The sequence below is a fragment of the Tachypleus tridentatus genome, chromosome 9, assembly GCF_004210375.1.
Source record: "Tachypleus tridentatus isolate NWPU-2018 chromosome 9, ASM421037v1, whole genome shotgun sequence".
NCBI lineage: Eukaryota > Metazoa > Arthropoda > Merostomata > Xiphosura > Limulidae > Tachypleus > Tachypleus tridentatus.
In genome coordinates this window covers 44,356,288-44,376,891 of record NC_134833.1, presented here as the reverse complement: position 1 = coordinate 44,376,891, position 20,604 = coordinate 44,356,288, and the positions used below count along the sequence as shown (strand labels likewise).

Genomic DNA, 20,604 nt, shown 5'->3' with positions numbered 1-20,604 from the left:
GTAAATAATAATATATCTTCATAAAGCCTCAACTACAAGACACTAAGGGATCTGACAATTTCTTCTATTGATTAATGATAAAGCGTAGATAAGGATGTCTCTTACCGCTACAATTAAAACTATTACTTCTTGTGACAAAAGGAGTGTAATAATGTCTATTGTTGATGATCTAGGTAAGGGACATTTTGGAAAAGAGAACATGATAACTTATAACTATCTGGTTTGTAAGATATACAAATGGTTTAAAGAAGAAAAAATATTTGTACTGATAAGAGTTAAGACTGTGTTAGAATAATCTATTTTAACTATGGTGACACTTCAGGTTAAGTTAAATTTTAAATTTCTCCTAATTATGAGAGTTTAATCTAAATGTTTTTTTTTTTTTTAAACGTAACACCTGAAATGTTCATAATAAACCAAACTAATTCTTACAATTAGATTTCAAACAGTCAAGTGAAAAGTGAAAATGACTATCATTAGGAAGCTCAACACACAGTGGGTGACCTTTGGCTTAAAGAAAAGTCACAACAAATTATTCAATGCAATAATTTTCACATTATTTTAGCCCATCATACAAACATAAGGGTGAGGTTCCGAGGGGTATCAGTTGATTCGATGTTGGTAAAACTGCTCTTTCTAAGTGGTACTGGAGTCTGTGCAAGTCAGAATAACTTGTTGAGCTAAACCTCTAAAGCAACAGTGTGAATCAATCATAAGAATGGTTTGAGCGACACTGGTAATGAATCAAGCTGACATCTCATTTCTCAGACACTTACACACCCAGCATCAGTTCAGACTATTAGATTTAGGACTAGAGGTCAGTGCAGTCAGACACTAGTCTCACTATCTGTTCTTCCACAGTGGTGTCATCTGGAAAATCTTGTTTTGATGGACTCTTGAAAGTTACTTTGTTTATTGTACTCTGATTCTTATTCCAGAGTCATCCTCCTCTTCATATTCAGACATGTTTGAAAGTCGCTTTCATTCATCATCATTTATTGAACCATTTTAATTGCCTTGTTTTCAATCTATATAAAGAAAAGATGAGTGCATTTTACAAAAGACAACAATAACTTTTAAGTAACATGAATTATCATAAAATATAACAACCCATAAAAGTGCAAAAAAAACTACAACCATATTTCCTTCTGTCTAAATAAGGTGTTTCAAAATTAAACTTCCTTGTAACTACACTTTTGTTGACTAAGATGTTTTGGAATCAAACCTTGTAACTATACATTCTTTGGCTATATTATTCTACCAACTTTCACACACACAAAACTGTGTAAAACCAAATTAACGTATATTTTCAAAATCCAGTTATAGGTGTGAAGAACATGCAGAAAAATGAAAGGAAGGAAAACATAAATCAAGTTCTTTCATGTGAAAAAAAATCTTATGGAAGTCAAAATCCATTCTCGTTAAAATCATTTTTAAACAACTAAATATAATAAATCTATACATAAATATGCTGTAAATATGAGATGCTTAAAGTTTTAATTTATTTCTGTGTTTAGATATCAGAAATAGGAATTCTGTATGTGAATCCAATAAAAAAAGATTTAATACCATCACAGACACTGGAAGCAAAGGAAGTGGAGAGGTCAAGGTTGAAAGTGAAACATGATCACTAGAAATGCACTTGTTTAAACATTTTACAATTAGAGTTACAAAATGGGCATCTTTTAATGCACTGAAGGCCAAGATACCAATAAAACTCATGCCAAACACAATTTGAAAAGAAGCAGTTTAATTATGAGCTTGTGTGACCTTGAGTTTCTTAGCAGAATCTTACGCAAGATGAAAATAACATAAACCTAATGAAATTCCACTGTTATTGATTTCCACTACCAATTTAGTTTTTAACAGATATTAGATCAGCATACCATGCAAATGATAGTGAATGTTTTCAATGCTATACTTTTGATAATATGAATAGAATATATAAAACCTGAGGAATTTTAACAAATAATACAGAAGACTGAAACGCCTTCATCACACTGTAACGCATGACTAGGTCTTTAATTATCTGCTTGGAATCGTCAAATTTAAAGGAGTATCTTTTTGCTGAATTTTGGGGGTGCTGTGCTCTTTCTGTTTCAAACTCTGCCATAACTCTGTTTTGTTTAGCTATCCTGAGATGTTAATATTAGATTGGTCTGAGTTCAGCTGCTCATTTTCTTCTTTGAATTTAGTAAAGGTATCTTAAGTATGTTGACATTTGCTAGAGGAATAGCAACATTTTCTGAGTTGGCTTTAGGAGGTATTACTCCTACCTGTTAAAGATTGAGAACACTAAAGTTAGTACTCTTATGATGAAACATTCATCACATTTGAGCTCACTAATATTTAAAGCAAAACAAAAAACTAAAATAGATTAAATTTTGTTAATATCAAAATACTTTCCAAAGCTCCAAAGGACATTGACTTAAAAGATCTAACTCACTAGCTACAACCATAATGAACCTGTGATTAAATTATTTAGTATCTATCAATCAAAATAATCAAGAAAAATAGCAAAACTTTCTGAGCTAAAGATGACTCATTTAACACCAAAATTTATGTTTATGTGCTCTAGTCTCACTACTATCACTGTTAAATATGAAAAAAAGGATGATACATCAACATCATCAGTTCTATTTACAATCTAAAACATCGCAGTCAGGTATCTTCCAAACTCTTCTTTTTTTCAAAAGAAAACAATTTGAGAGATTTCAGTCTCCTTATCTAACAACCCCTTCATCCCAGGTACCATTCTTGTAACCCTTCTCTGAACCATTTCCAAAAATTCAATGCCTTTTCTCTGGTAAGGAGCTCTAGATTTAATAGAATATTCCAAATATAGCCTAACCAGTGACCTATACAATAAAATTATATACTCTTTACACTTATATTCAATATTTCTGAAGATACAACCTAAAATGCTATTTGATCTATCACTAACAACAGCACACTGCTTTGATAGCTTTAGAGACTGATCAGCTATTACACCAAGATTCCTTTTTTTTTTTATAACACTGTTAAGGTTATTTCCATCCAAATTATAGTTGTAATTATGATAATCCACATGCCTTTTTTTGTATTTATTATAATTAAAACTCATATACCAATTACTTGTCCAACTCAATAAATGATCTGAATACTTTTTTACATTAGCAGCTTTCTCTTCACAGGCAGCAAGACACAAGATCTTAATATTATCTGCAAATGTAAGTAATTTATTGAACATTCCTTCACTCATGTCATTGATGTAAATCAAAAGGAGCACACCACTCACAACATTAACCCACTTTGACTGAGGTACATTTATAACAACCCTCTCTAACTTTCTTCCATCCAGTCAACTGTTTTTTCCAATTTACTAACACATCTCCCAACATCTATAGAGATAATTTTCTTTACAAGTATTTTATGTGGTACCTTGTCAAATGCTTTCTGAAAATCCAGATACAGCAAATCTATACTCTTACCCTCATCTACATGAGCAGTAACGTTTTCAATTAATGTCAAACGATTTGTAAGGCAGGTTTGTTTGTTTTTCCTTTACAGAAACAATTCTGACTGTCTAATAAATTTCTAAAATTTATTAAATGACTTTGCAAAGCATCTTTTATCAGACTTTACAATTTTTTTCCACAAATGATGTAGGACTAATGGGTCTATAATTACTGCAACAAATGTGATCGCCTCTCTTGAAAGAAGAAGTTACATTAGTTAACTTTTAACACTCTGATACCTGCTTAATATTCAAAAACGGACAAAAAATAGTAGCAAGTGACTCATTTATCATGTCTTTAACCTCCTTCAAAATGCTTGGGAAATATTACCTGGCCCAGGATCCTTAACATTTTTTAAACTTTCTTAATATTTCTTAACATGCTGAGAATTAACACGCTCATCTTGTTTGATCTTGTTTCTTTCTACCAACTGTTGAAAAAGGGAAATGCTGCTCAAATCTTCATTTGTAAAAACCAAAGAAAAAGCAAGAGTTAATAATCCAGTTATCTTACAACTGGATATGAGCCTCAGTTAAATTAGGCAATAAGTATGCTTTCTTCATATCAATATCACATCAAGTTTCTGTGGCTTTCTTATGCAGAAATAACAGAATCAGTAGTGTAATGAAAATGTATACTTAATTTAATACATTTTCCATCACAAACAGAACATTTATCACATCCATGCTTTTCTTCATTTTCTAGCTTCCTCTTATCTTCTTCAAGTTTTTTCTGGCAGACCCTGGCATACATCAAGTATTTGTAATTCTCACTGAGTGAAGATAAAATCCAACAATTTTCTGATGAAAATCAATACCACCAACTAGTAATGAAAACAAAAAAATAAATTTAGATCTGTTAAGACATAAACAGTTAATATTATAAAAATGTTAAGAAAAATTAAAAATGATTAATCTCACCACAAGAGGAAAAGCAATGGAAATTGGTTTTTATGATTTGATTACCCACAATGCCACCAGACATACCAGTTGAATTGCTGTGAACAAATGAACTTGAATGATTTCTACAGAACAGGATATGATCAAATAACTACATAAAAAAAAGAAAATATATTACTCATCAGTTCTCTGTTTGCTTGACAATGGTAAAAAACTTTAAAATTTAATTTAGTTTGCATATAAGTCTGATGCACAAGAATGCTTAACCACTAAAAACAGCACTTACGAAAACATTACAACGAGTGAGAAACAATTACTTTATTTCTACAAATATTTTTATCAAATATTATTTTTCACATGAATTCAATTTATTATTCTTAGTTGATGTTATTAATTACTTCTACAATATCCTTTACAAATTTCTTTAGGTAATGTTTTAATTGTATTAAGTATTATCAAAATCATATACAAAATTTACCCAAAAACAAACAATGAAGACTAACTTAACCACATTGGTAGTGCAATAGCTTGCACTACAATATGTTAAACAGGTTTAATATGGACTTAAGATTGAAATAAGCACATCTCTACTTCGAACTGTACACAGGTAGTCACAACTAAAATGCAGGTTCTAGGATATATAGTTTATGTGCAAGTTCTCTGTTCCAAACAGGATATTATGTTGTTGTATTTTCCCAGTCTTAATTATAATAAATCAATGAATTAAAATATGTCTTGAACTTTATTTTAAGAAAAAGCACCTTCTTATTTTTGGACTTTAGTGGGGTTGCACAATAGAACAGTTAATATTATTAATAGCACAACAAGTAATTATATAACCAAATGACAAACCTGTAGTCCTTTTAATGCAGAAAAACCCATGTACAGAAGCACACCAAACTGCACTGCCATAGGAATGAACTAATAAAAAAAAAGTTTTGCTTCACATATTCCACTAGAATAGACTAGACAGGATATTTGAAAAACTACATATTATAAACTGTTTTTCTTTGTTACATGGTACAATGAATGATCAAAATATTAAAAACTATATACACTGTACATAAATAAGTTTAGTTTTGCTGTTTACACAAATATGACCAGCAAGAAATAAATCACAATGTATTCTGCTTGCACACGAGTAAACTACAGTTTTAATATTCTGTTCACATTTTGAATAAAACTGTTCTACTAACATAAAAATTTGCAGTATAAAACATAATTAAACATATTTCCAAAAGGTTTTAACTGGTACATCCAAAATAATTAACAGTTTACAGAAATATTAAACTTAAATTTCATTAAAACTGATATAAAACTTTTGGTATCACATAAATTAATTTGTTATTGGTAACAACTTAGGTAAAAAAATTAATATATATGTAACAAAGTTTAAAAGCTTTTCAACCTCAGTTACAGTAACCATCAAAAAGTTATGCAGAATAAACATTGTATGTACCTCAAGCTCAAACACAATTGTCATGTATTAATTTGCGATATAATGTATATAATTCTGCTCTAAGCAAATGTAAGAATAAAGTGATTACACATGACCAACCTTTAACAATCTGGTGAAGAAGACAGATAAGCCCACCAAAATGAAAATTAGCAAGTGAGTAACTCGCTGTTTTCTGCAACACAATATCAAAATAAATAAATACAAAATGTGCTGTAATCAGAAATAATACTGTGGACTAGACAGCAAGAGATTATATTACAAACTTGTGTGAAAAGAAATATGAATTATCAGCTTTACATTTTTAACCTTCACTAGCTGTTATCACATTTTTTTAAAAACACTACCATCACATTTCATTTCTGATAGAACATGTTAAGACTGGTAACCTTTTAATAGGAAAAAAAAATCTTTTAATGCCTGGAATAATTCAACTCAGTAATAAAAAAAAAAAGAGTCCTTTCTACCATAGAAGTAGTTTTATGGTTAAAAATCATATGTCTTGGGAAGGAGAGAATAACCAAGAAAAAGAAAACATAAGAAGCATGGTAAAGAGTGCTGGAAAAATTAATAGGATAAATATCAGAATGACAATGACCACAAGGACATAAGTCTCAAGAGAAAGGTGTTACAAAGAACACAAAGCAACAGGTTCAAAAGGAGAATAGGCTAGGGCATGAAGAATGACACAGAGATCCCAGTTCAGAAGTTTAAATAAACAGGGCAGACAAACAACATGAAATCAATGGAAAAGAATAGAAATGCCAGAGAAGAAGAAGGATTTATGAAAACAGGAGAAAAAAAAGGTGTAGAACAGAGCAGCACAATAACTAGAAACAGTGGAGAAAGACAAGCCTTGATCAAATAGTAGGTAAAGACCCTGGACACATGAGAAACTGAAAAATGGGAAAAACAGAATCTCTGGCAAATGGACCACTGACAAAAGGTTGACTAGTGACACCGATACACAGACAATGACAAAGGACATATGGATTAGATAAAAAGGAAGACACACAGATATTGAGCCCCTGAAAGTTGGCAATGGACCAAACAAAAGGCATGTGCGATGATGGAATTTGGCAATATATATGTAAAGACGAACCTGACGATGACCGAAGAAGGTCAAAATGTTGTTTGCTCCTCTACATAACGCTTTCTCTACCCATACAAGTCGTTTTCACATATATACTTTTCTCTACAAGTGGGTTTTCTTTTCATCATGCATCTACCCTCAGAGCTATGGGGTGTAGGACAAACACCTAAAGGAAGGAAGTTTGTCATTCCAATGAGTTGTACAAATTCATCACTATGGGGTGTACCCAGATGAGAACAATCTCACACCATAGAAAGAACTTGGCTGGGGCAAGATGAAAGGTGTGCAACCAGACTCATAACACCTGAAACATGACAAACCAAGACTGTGATGTTGTAGGTCCCTGTCCCTTGTTCAGAGATAACTGATGACAGTTACATTGTCAGAATAAATCTTAACAACCTGCCCTCACAAGAATGGGAAGAAATGCATGAGAGCCTAACAAACTGCCAAGAGTTCCAACTGGTTGATATTGTATGTAGATTTTTTGATGGATCACCAATCCAAAATCTCCTAAAGATTGAGGATAGCAACCAACCCACCAAACACATCTGATGAAAAAGCATGAGTTGAAAGAAGAAGAATCCCCACAGTGTTAAGAGCCCTGTTGAGCCACCAAACAAGACTGGCCTTGATCCTTGAAAGAAGAATAACCCAGTGGATCACAGGATATGTTCCACTGGCAGAGATGCCAACTGTTTCAAATGACTGAGCGTAATGATTGTAGACAGAGTCCTTTGTCATTTGCAGCTACTAGGCCTGACCAATGTCTCTAAGCTGTTTATTATATTATCATTATAACTATTATTATTTATTACTGCTTAGATTGCTCATTTATGATTGTGTTTTTTATTATGTCTTTTATTTAGTTCAGAGTAACAAACATACTGGTAAATCAACACTGAACATGCACAAACAGTGAGCAGAAAAAGCCTTTGTTTAAGGACTAGTTTTTATCATGTTTATCACACTTATTGTGATAGTTTTGCAGCTGTTGCAGCCTTTGCCTTCATGAGAATATCTCTGGATGGTTGGAAGTTATAACAACATTGTCAATTTAAGTGCATACACATCTTGTGTGTTATAATACTGCTCAAAACTGAGGTGCTCAAGTTTGGTCTGAACTTGCTTTTGTTTTTAGTCACTAAACTAAATATCCTTTCATTGTCAGCATTAGAATGGAAGATTGTAAGAATTCCAAGCATAACCCTACACACAATGTCATACTTTTGGTTGCTGGTTCCATCCTTAACTGTAGACAGCTGAACCCAAAACTTGTCAACTTTCAACTGAAGGACAGTTTCTGAGAAAGTATCAATTTGATAGTTCGAATATTGCCCTTCACACTTGTCAATAGTATCGTGCTCATATGCATTGACAAGGACAGGACACCTGTCTGTGAAGAAGAATAGAGAAGAGAAATCTTTGCTGACTTTCAGTTTTGGATCAGCAATCTCGCATGAATCAGAAGTTCATAATTTAGTGGGAAATGTTTCATCATGTAATTTGTAGCTGCAATATAGTATTTCTTGGCACTGGTGTAGAAACTGATCAGGTCCAGGTCCTTTTCATATTTAACAGTGTATTCCTTGGCAGCATTTTCAATAGAAACTGCCTCATCAGATTTGTGTGAAGATTCATTGTTGTAGTCAAGTTCAGTGATGTTGCCTTCAAAATATTCTGGCTTGATGTACCTAACAAGTATATTTTAACTTGTGTAATCAGAGTTCTATGCATAATGTGTATGCAAGGTTTTCTCTTTGCAATATCAAATTGGCTTGCTCAAATAGAGTAACTGTAGACTGAAGGAAAAGACAAAATAACAAGTTCATTTTGTTGTCCAAGAAAACTGTTAACATATCTAACTTGCTCTGTGCATAACATTTCTTGGTTACTTTCTTGCTAGCTTTTAGTTCTCTTTTTTCATTGATTGTCTCTTCTTCAGTTCAAGGTCAGAGTGCCCAAACATATATTGAGTTATGTCAAATGTTTCTTTGTCTACTTTTGGACACTGTTGTCTTGTGTCCCTGTGTGGCTGAGAGGATATCCTGACTTTTAAAGTCTTGCTTGTGTTAACAAGTTGTAGAATTTTTCTTGTTTCTTTGTCATACAATCCTAAACTCTTTGAAATGTTGTTTTCTGCAAGCACTTTTGTCCAAAAAATAGTAGATATCTATCAATATATCAGAAACTGGGCAGGGTAGCTCTCTGGAAGCTTTCTGGGCAGCAATATTCATGAGGTGACAGGCACAGCCCATGAAGTAAATGCTAGGCTGTCGTCTTGAGATGTGTCCCATCACACCATTACCAGTACCAGACATAACTGAGGTATTGTCTGAATAAAAACTAAGACAGTTTTCCCATGGAATTTTCCTCTTTGTCAGTTCGTGGTCCAAAAGCTTGAAAATATTCTCCCCCATTGTAGCTTCTTTCCATTCTACCATTGTCAAAACAGAACAAACAATTTTTCCAAGAAAGGGTAAAGATATTGTACAACCACTGGATAGTATTTTGTATCTGTTTAATTTTGAACCCTTCAGGCTTAATACAACAATCAGATTATCCTTATTCTAATCTGTGACATAATCTGGGGCAGCCAGTGGATCACGATTTGGACAAGTAAAAAGTGGGTTTAAAGCTCATCTACACCTAGTCATTATATCCCTGAAATGAAACTATACTCACAAGTCGTTTCAGTCTATTCAGAAATAAAATGCATGTGAGATAGCAGCTGGAGGTTAACTTATCCCACCTGTGGTCGACATGCTCTTAAGACACGTGAAGATCTAACTTTAATTCACCGATTAGCATATCCATTTTATTTGATAACAAAATAGACTCACCTTGACAATATAAAATTAATGCTAATTTTGTTCAATGATAAAAGCTTGCACAAATATACAGAAATGATCCAAATGACAATAAAACTTACATAACCATAACGACAGTCTAACACCCTGAAATAACTCATCTTATTTTATTCATTGGTAATGCACAAATATATACATATATAAATCATCCAATGAATTAGAAAGTCAGTGTATTCTGCTGAAAATCATAATCAACCAATCTAAAATTTAGCCTGGCAGTTTGTTTCATGATCCAGAAACAATTATGCCAAAATATAGATTATTTTTATAATCATTCAGCATTAAACCTGACAGCACAAAATCACTTTTATTATTTTAGCTGTTCCTTAACACAGAATATACTCATTGTTACAAATACATTGTCATATAATTGTGTCAACTGAACCTTACAGTACTAAAACTAGTTTTATTCATTTTCTCCTTAATATGAAATCTGTTCATGGTTATAACTTACTTGTTATTTAATCACACAACCTTAACCTAAATTAACTGTTGCTATTTTGTACCAATACAGAAACTATTCAACTAAACGTTAACATTTTCTTACACTGAAAATGCATTTCCAATAATGCTTACCTTTGCTGACACTTATAGCTATTACTTGATTGCCAGGGTTTCTTCCTTTGCCCATCTAAGCATTGGTCTGATTTTTTTTTCTTGTTTGCTTCCAGTCCTTTATGTTTCACTTAATTGCCCTTGGTTAGAGTGATCTTGTGACATTCTCCACCGATTAATACACCATCTATCTTGGTAATGAATATAAGCACCTCATTAAGATAATGTTATAACTACTTGAAGACTGATTCCAACCCCAGCTTTTAGTGGGGAATTGTCAGTAGAGGTAAATATTATTGAAAAACAAATTATCAGTTTAGAAAAATGTTAATCTCCTAATCATAGTTATCTCTGCTTCCACATAGCTAGAATCCCACACTGAAAGATGGAGGGGCCTGAAAGATAGGCAGTATCCATGTGCACAGAGCAAGGATGTACCAAGATAAAAGTGGTACCAGATGGGAGGAACAGGACAACAACTAGAATAGGCACTTGCCTTCAACCTGAAGGTAGTTCATGTATTGAAGGTGGAATAGTACATGAGTAATCATCACAATAGACCAGCCCTAAACAGATAGTAGATGTTCCACTACTCACCACTGGAACAGTGAGCCACATAACACCTCAGGGCTCTGACAAAACACAAATGATTTGGGTCTGATCAGGTTCATATATTAAAAACAGTTGGCAAATGAATGTACAAAAAAGGATTTATCTACTTCCTTGGATACCAAGAGTCATTGGATGAAAATACCTGTCAGGAAAGAGCAAGACAAAAGTGTGCACACTTCAATCACTGATGCCTACATGCTAGCAGCAACAAAAAATACTGAAAGGGAAGATTTGTACATAGTACATGAGGCTAAAGATTTGAATAGATGTTGAGATAAAGCATGCAATATCACCTTAATATCTCTCTTTGGTAATAAAAAATGATATTTGGGATAAAGAGTTCTAAATGTTCCGAGAAGGCCAGATTGTACTGGATGTTCAAATACTTTTCAATGTTTAGTATATAAAAGAGTAGTCAATAAAGCTGCCTTAGATAAAGTGACACTAGGTGAAGCTAGACCTTTGTCAAGAGCCAGGTAAAAAAACGAGACATAGTGGACACATTTGGGTAAAGCAAGTTCAATTTCCTCATCAGACAACATTGGCAGTAAGTGTGCCATTTTCATTGATTGATTGAGGCAAATACAAAGCAACTTTACAATTTAAACCCTGATGCAAAGGACAGTATAACTTCCATGCATGAAGTCTGAACTTGGGAATGCCAGACCAGGACTGCCTCAATAGACACAGCCAAAGAGGAAGTGACAGAGCTAGACATTCTTGAAGATACTGAAGAATAAGGAACAATGCTTGGGTCAGCCAACCTGGTGCTACCAACAGTACTCAATAATTAGTGGATCAAATTATAGCCACAATTCTGGATAACAGATAACCTGAGGGAAAAGGCATAGAGATGCAATCCTGCCCAATTTTGACTAAATCCATCTGTCAAAAAACCCTGAGGATGAAGTACTGGAAACCAAAATGTCTGTAGTTGAGAGTTCTATTGAGTGGCAAATGAGTTAATAATCAAAGTCTCAAACTGAGAGTAAGTCCACCAGAAAATCTCATAAAGGAGCATCCATTCAACTGGGCTAAGAAAGTTGATCTGATATATAATTCATCATCCATGGAATATGGCAAATCAAGAGTCTGACAGAATAGGAGTGAGCTAAGTAGAGAATACCCAAAGTTCAAAACAATTGCCCTAAAAATGTATGCCTCTTTAACAGCAAATCTACAAGACCACTGTATAAATGTTAGAATGGATCACAGTAACTTTCCCCTTCAATAGATCAAGACCTTGAACCATTGCTTGTTGAACAGCAAAAAGTTGTAAAATATTGAGTGTTGGTCTGATCTAAATACCACTCAAGATCTAAGATGATATTAATGGTTGTAGTAAGTGATCCATTGGTTGCTCAGTAAGATGAAGTGTGTCACTGAGAAATATCACCAGAGGCAACTGAGTGAGGTATAAGACCAAAGAAAGTGAGAAAATATCAAACTAACACTTTGATGGGCAAAGAGAAACTCTGGCAGTCAAGTTATAGCTATAAGTGCCTGTAGAAGTAAGTATGTTTTGGAAACCAAATTATTACATAACCATTAGAGTTTAACTTAACAGTATAAAACCACTTTTATTACACCATACACACATAAATGAGCTGTACAACTTTTAACCATAATGAATAAATCTTGCAGAATCTAAATTATTCACAAAACTTATAACAAAAAAGCAACAAATATGAATTCAAAACACACACACAAAAAAGTACAAAACATATCTACAAAATGACAAAAACTATTGTTTCAAATTTCAACACTGGTCCTGTACTTTCACGAATGTTCAATGGCTACCCACTAACTAACCCATACAACAGTCCATTGACAGCTCCAGTGAGCAAACTCTCCATGACAGCCTGAAAAAAAAAGTATTGCTATGTTTAAGATAGTTTTCAATAAACTTTGAGGATGGTAAAAAATGAAATGTTCCTCATGTTAGTTGGTGTTTTGTTTAATCAAATATTGTCTAGATATGATAAACAAACAAAAAAAATCTTTCAAATAAAGGATTAATTCAAGAAATAAATGTTCCATATAATCCAAACAACGAGATGATGCATACACACAATTTCATTTTAATACAATTCTAATTATTTCTTTTTGAAACTAAACATTCTCGGGGCAGGTTAATCATAAATATACAAACTAAAAATGAATCAGTTGCACACTGACACAAATAAATAATTATTGTAAGTATCCCTTCAGTCTTTATAAATACATGTAAAAGTTCTGTCCCAAACACATTTAATTACATTAATTTCTATAAAACTTTAGTTTGAAAGCAAGCTTAAAGAATTCCATAAACAAAAATCAGCCATGCCCACAACATGAGCAATTTTTCAACACAACTAAAGAACTCTATAGATTGTACAAACTGAATAACAACTTCGCACAACATTTAGTAACAGAAAAACTAAATTAAAGATCAAAGTTCATGAAGTGATTGAAATAACCTACAGTACAAACTGTTTATTCACACATTTAAAGTAATAGAAAGCTTGAAATTTTTCATTATACAAATAACTGAACAAACAACTTAACCTCTTCATGGCACAACTAGAGTATTAAACAGTCTGAGCAATTTGAGTTTGCTTATTTTGTTACACAAGGAAACTATCCTATATCTTACAGTACTTCATTATGCAACTTACACTATTTCACAGTGAAAATATCAAACAGTTTAATTTATCATGTAACACAACTATCACATAATTTAAAATGTTCCATAACTCAGTTAAATCATCCCATAATTTAAAGTATTTCACACCATAACTGACATGTTTCATAACTCTCAGAACAATATAAACTATTTCATAATGAACCCATTTGGCAGCTTCACTATTTTATTAACAACTATCAAGCAGCTTGACCAATTACAAAACAGAAATATCACACAGTTGAGCTATTATATAATACTACTATTGGAAAAACATAAGCTATTTCATAAAAGAGCTATACTTGTGTCATGTAAAAATTCAAGCTAAGACCGCTTGTGTTGTTACAAGGATCAATGAGAACATATTTTAATGCTAAACAAAATGTGAAAAATATAATTTATTCATATGGTATATTATGGTTATATTAAGCTCTTTGATATACTATGTTCTGATAAAAAGTTGTTTGATTTGTCATTAACTTTTGCACAAATTTGTTTGCAGGTTATTCACAGTAACCATTCTTAATTTTAAAGTGATAATTTCTAGAGTGGAAACAGCTATTTAAATCACCCACCACCAACTATTGGGATATTCTTTCACAATTAATAAGAGGATTGACTATCACATTATAAAGCCCTCATGGCTGAGAAAAAGGAAGCATATTTGGTGAAGTGTTTCAACTCCATGCCAGGCCCTTGACCATGAGCCCTTCCAACCTTATGGAAGGAAAAATATTGTTTTTCCTTTTACCTTTTATTATTTAGAAAATCCTGAAAATAACTGTCCTACTAGATAGTAAAATTATTACCTCTTCATGGCTAGCCTTCTAACAAAAAGTCTGTACTCAAAGTTCATTCTTTTAGAGTGGTGTTTCTTAAAATAGTGTTCAAGTTTCTTATCTGTCTTTCTTTTTCACATCTAATAAAAGTTTGAAACAGAAATAAATTCAACATTTCAACATTACATTACTTTGATTTTTTTTTAAATAATATTTTAAGTGGTAAGCATAAGGAGGTCAAGAAATGATCAGTGAGTGGAATATTTATTGACACAACTGTAAGAAAGAGAGAGAGAGAGGTGAAGCAGCTGAAAAAAGAGATAAAAAATGGTGGGATAATTATTTCTTTATATATAGTATTCCCCTCAACAGGCAACACCACATATTCCAGGGTTCCACATTCCTCAGCTCTTACAGCTACATCAATTTTTCCATCATCATCTCTCTCATGACCTTCCAACAGTGACAAGAAAAGGTCTTCACCTGCAGTTTAAATTACCATCTCCAAACTATACAACTATACAACATTAACCAAAACGAATACTTCACATTGTTACAGCTTTCTTTCTCTCCTTATAAGAAAAAAAGGTAAAATAAAGCTTACATTTATACATGAAACCTACAGCTTTTACAGTTTAAACATAAAGGTTGCTGGTATAGCTTACCTTCCTGTTTGTTTAAGTCCACTTTCTTCATGTAATTTTTCTCCTTCCTCTTCTTGTTCAATAGAAGGTTCTTTATCTGTTTCTATACACTTTTTCTTCCCTCCTAAATAACATAAATTTCAATAGAAATCACAATTTTATCATTCGCATGGTGTTACTAACCCTCTCCTTTCAATTCATTTCTAATTATTTTATAAATTTACATCGGACCATGAAAAATAAGACATCTACTTTCATTATGAATCCATTTATGATGTATATAAAATGTGTTATCACATTCATTTGCCTACTTAATGTCTTTCTTCTTCTGGAGACAGTTAAACAATCTCTAAACCTTATATTATTTTGTCCTTTTATACCCATTCATTTTCAGCATTGGCAACATTTTTTGTACTCCAAAGAAGCCTGACATTAGTCGCTTTACCGAATGCTCATCATTTGTACTTATGAATGCTTCATTTAGTTTCTGCTTCTGTGTTGAGTTAAAATAATTAGCAGAATTCTCAGCTAGCAAGCTCAGACGTTCGAGAAGCAACCATAACACACCAAAGAATATCACTTGCACATTTGTAAGCTCTACAACCTCTTTCCGGACTCAACACTGGGTGGTATTTCTACAGAGATTAGTTCACATTTTGTACAAGGAAAACTAGTTAACAAATTCCATTATAAGTTCACCTTTAAAATACCAGTACATGATATTCGAACAGATGTAGTTGCTCACTGAATAAATAATAGTGTCAAACTGAAATCTGAGATGTCGTTCTTCACTCAAATGATGCTTGTAACCATTCTTTATGAACAAATTTGAACTATTAGAAACTAATGTCTGAGCAAAGATAAGGAAGCTCCTGACTCATCAAGAACACACTTGAAACTCAATTTGATCATTAATGGCATATTTTATGTAATGCTAAGCCCAGTATTATTTGAACTAGACATCATACCTATGAATGCATCTCGACTACTCAATCTACATGAGCTAGTGGTTAAACTCAACTCAGAACCTACTTGTTTAAAACATTTGGAATTTCTTCAGCCCTTGATGCAGAAGTTGTGTTAATAATTTTTTGCTGTTGTTATTGTTTATTTACAGAGTATATTACAAATTCAGTGACCTGGAAAGCCATAGTAAAAACAGTATTCATCCTTCATGCTATCGACATCTTCTTGAGGGAATTTGTAGTGTTTTTGTGATGCAGCCATGATAATGGAGCCTGGGAATCTATGTTATCCATCAGAGAATTGTGATGATTGCATCACAGCATTTGTGTTTTCTGTGGCTTTGGAGTTGTTGGTCAAATTTTTGTTCAGCCTTGAGACCATCACAGACTTGAAATTGTTTTAGAGCTGAATCTCTCACAAAACAATAAACCTAATTCCACAATGAAATGCTCCTGTAATCTGTGTGATAAAACTTTAACAAGAAATAGGGATAAGAAAGTTTCTGATAAGATATGCAGCCTCCTCTCCTGTCTAGCTTCCAGAAACACTGCTGCCCTTTATACTCAAAACGTTTTGCTCTTGTGTTAGCTTTGAGGCTTCCATCTATTCTCACATATATCTATGTATATTGTGTTGTTGCATGCAACAACCCTCTACCTTGATGATTTTTTTCCAAAGCCCAGCATGGTCAGGTGGTTAGGGTGCTTGACTTACACTCTGAGGGTCATTATTTCAAATTTCCATTCCATCAAGAATGCTTGCCCTTTCAGTCTTAGGGGCATTATAATGTGATGTGGATGACCTAGCTGCCTTACCCCGAGTTTTCCACTGCTAAGTTAAAGACGACTAGTGCAGGTAGTTCTCATGCAGCTTTGCATGCAATTCCAAACAAACTAAACCCTTTTGCCAATTTCAGCTCTCTCATGTACATGCTATGGATTCTTGCATTCTATTCCATCATTCCTGTATGCTTTTGTCTGAGTCATGCTTTTCTCCATAAAACATCTTGAGTGCATGAGAGTGATGGTAGTTTCACTCCTTTTACTCTTTCTTACATTTCTCACCTTATTCTCATTTAGGTCCCAAATGTTTCCTGTCCTTTTCAAGTGGTCCATTGCAATTTGACTCTCACTTCTTCCTTTTGTGATACCCAATCTCATCTCTTCCATCTTTGGAATCTTTTGCCTGTTTAGCCATGTAATGTATTCTTCATTGGATAGAACTTCCTGTTAACATTTCCAGATGCCTTCCCATTACATCACCAAACTTATACATTGGTTATGCACTTGCATTGTTTGTTGGAGGAGACTGTATTACTGGTATGTGGACAGCCCTTTCCACTTTGTTGCACACCATCTCCTTCATCCTGCCATTTCTTCCTCATCAAACTTCAGACTGCCAACTATTCACTATTCTTCCCATTATCATACCATCTCTGAGTAGATAAATCTTTTTTCTTTTATTAATGTCCTCCTTAAAAAAAGCCTTAAATTAAACTAATAAGGTTTTGTTCAGTGGAGTTTCTTGCCAGGATATATTTAACTAAAACCTGTAAAGTGTAGGGCTATCCCAGCCTAGCAAGTGTTCCACATTGCTTAAGATATCTTTGCAGTGTTCAATTTCCTAAACAAGGCCAAATCCAAACTGCACCCAGTCATGAATGAAGCAGGCAGGGTATTCCTGTCCATGGGTTTAAAACATGGTTTCTAGAGCAATATACTCCTCTAGACTTCCCACCTTGCTTTCATTCCATGAATTCTTCTAGTGGAACATGGGAGTCCTTGATACTCACCATTTCCTAGCTGTTGGTGGTATGACGATTAATAGTTAACTAACGACAAAATGTCCAGGGCAGTTACTTCATTAAGTGTTAATAATCTGAGATAACATACAAAGAAGTTGGCAATTCATGAATCTTAGTGAGTTAATACATTATATCAGATTGTGACTTGCAGGAATATAGTTAGTTCAGCATTTTCAGTAATAGTGTATGATTTTACCTTCCTGTATATTTATTCTGTTTTATAGCAATAGTTTTGATAAAATAATGTAACAAACAACTCTATGAGTAAAATGTTTGTCTAACAAAGTTCACATTTTTAATTTTATTTCCTTTTCTCCATTGCCACTCTTAGGTAATCAATACTATGAGTTTACAAGTATATTAAAACCATCTTTAATACTTGAACTTTTGTATTTGAGAATGATCACACCAGTACTTGAAACTTGTACCTATTCTCATAAATAGTTTCCCTACTTTTGAAACTATAACATGTGAAAAAATCAATAACATTGTTGGTTAATTTCATTATTGTTCTTGTTTTATGCAGATTGAACATTATTTTGATCTTGTATTTTCTGTTTTGTGTAATTATCATTATCATGTCCAATGATGGTGAAGTAAAAAAAACACCAAAATCTTGCAAGGCTATATTTATATGCAATAAACATCTCATGAGGTTATATTAACAAGAAAAATTAAAATACTACAGCAGCAATTTTGAATCTGTTTAAAGAAAGAGAGCAATTGCACTGTGAAAGTAATAAACAAATTATGTTAATTCTGTTCCAAATATTTTTATATACCTTACATTAAAAATGTAAAGTTTGAGTAAAATGCAAACTTGAGATTTTTTTTTAAATATATAAACAGCTTTGTAAAGCTTTCTTTCAATATCATTTATATAATTATAGTGAAATGGCATAACTTAATTTGTAGATTATGTTTTGGTAGCATTACACACACAAAGTGAATAAAACTGGCAGCTTTAGTTAAATAGCAAAGTTCAAAAAATGTTTTTACTTGTATATATGAGCATGAACAGACATGAACACAAGTTTTGTTTCTCAACTTGTTTATGTTCAAAGCATTAAATAAAGCAGTATGAATAGTTTCATAACTACCCCTATTTTCTATTTATTAGTAACTTGTAAGTAATACTGTAACATAATAATTAACTTCCGATAAAATTATGTTACCTGCATAGATCAGAACTGAACACATATCCAGTAATTTGTAGTGAGTTAAGTATTATGTTCAAAATATATCACTTATAATGACTAAACATATTTGACATGGATTAAATTGAATTATTTTAAAGTTATCATTGTTACCTAGTAATATTCACTTAGATTTACAATCTAATCGTACACCTGTTTTTAGCACATCTGTTGCTTTCTGTTATCAAAATCCTTAAACCAAAATGTTTTACTAATGTGACATATAATTTATTTTGTTAATTTACATTCTAAGTTTGACACTCCTTTGATAAAAGCAGTCAAATCAACAGTTTTATAAAACATTGAATTAAGAGTGTTATACATTCCCAGTCTTCAATGGCAACTCTTTTAACTTTATATTTTATATAATGTTCAGAATTAATTAATTTGATTTGAAAAACAATTGCAATGATGACACATTTCTCTGTGCTAAAATTTATTGTAAAAGTGCTGTGTAAAAGTCTGTAAACATCACTACACTTTCATTTAACACTGCTACCATTTTGAATGTGTGCAGCAGTCAGCTGGTAGATACCTACTTACATCACTCACATATTTTGAAATTAACAACTGTAGACGAGTGATACGTCATGATTTCAGTTGGACTGAAGCCAAGTAAACAGCACTGTTCTTACTGAAAATGTTTTAGTTAATTAGCTATCTTTACAACAAGTAAGGGATCCCACAACTTTATTGTAAGAGGTGTAAAATTTCTAGATAAATTTTAAAACACCCCACTTTGCTATCAGGAGTCAAGTACATGTTCATTCAGGTGGTGAAGAAATCAGTGTTAGAATACCCATATTCTAACTCTCTATACCTTACAAGTATAATCTACCATTTTTTCCTTCCTTCATTTGTTTTCATACATAACCATGTGCTTCAAACAGGAAAACTACAAAAGTAAGTCTACTCTCATATACCATAGATAGTCACTTGCTTCAATTGTGAAGAATATACACTTCCCCTATCATCTTGTCTGTGTTTATACAGTTCTGTTTCATATAAGAGGAAAATTATCCTTTTCTCATCAGATTTACTTTAAAACAGTCACCTGTTTGAAATGAGAAAAAAATTAAACTTTATCTACCTTTTCACATCAGTGGTTTCCTTAAGTTTATATGGGTTAACTTTAGTAATGCTTTTGCACTACAAAGAATCATCAGTAACACTGTTCAAAAGTTTACTGCAAACTGATAGTAAATTTTCAGGTGAAACTGTATCACACAGTCGTAAGTTACTGGAATATTAATTTGTCTTCTCAGATTTCTTGGTGTGGTTAAGTTAGCTACTACATCAATAAATCAATAAGTACAAACTTTTGTAGAAAAATTTCCACTGATATTGAGTAGGTTGATGATGATAAAAAGTAAACAGTTTTTAATACAATGTTTAAAAGATTATTAAAACTCACAATATGGTGGAACAGTTAATTTATGGAAGAAAATACAAACTTTTAACAAGGGGTGGGAGCTACAAAAAGACTATAACAACTAAAAAACAACAACAACACTGCAATTCAATGTTTTAAACACTAATAAAGAAAGATGTTTTGACATATCTGTTCAATA

General features: G+C 32.6%; 1 protein-coding gene and 1 long non-coding RNA gene across 2 annotated transcripts in view; both read right to left on the bottom strand.

Annotated features, from left to right (window-relative positions):
* Nucleotides 1-3,832: 3,832 nt before the first annotated feature.
* LOC143227067 (uncharacterized) lies at nt 3,833-6,023 on the bottom strand. The gene is made up of 3 exons (XR_013014849.1): nt 5,955-6,023; nt 5,249-5,317; nt 3,833-4,547 (listed from the first exon to the last, which is right to left on the bottom strand). It is a non-coding gene; the product is annotated as an uncharacterized LOC143227067 (long non-coding RNA).
* A 5,572-nt stretch (nt 6,024-11,595) lies between these two features.
* Nucleotides 11,596-20,604, bottom strand: part of LOC143227361 (uncharacterized) — a 29,026-nt gene continuing 20,017 nt past the window's right edge. Inside the window, exons 3-5 of the mRNA XM_076458815.1 lie at nt 15,089-15,191; nt 14,454-14,563; nt 11,596-12,844 (exon numbers count right to left, since the gene is read on the bottom strand). Coding sequence (XP_076314930.1) covers nt 14,497-14,563; nt 15,089-15,191 — 170 coding nt within the window. The 3' untranslated portion in view covers nt 11,596-12,844; nt 14,454-14,496. The remainder of the gene's footprint in view (nt 12,845-14,453; nt 14,564-15,088; nt 15,192-20,604) is intronic.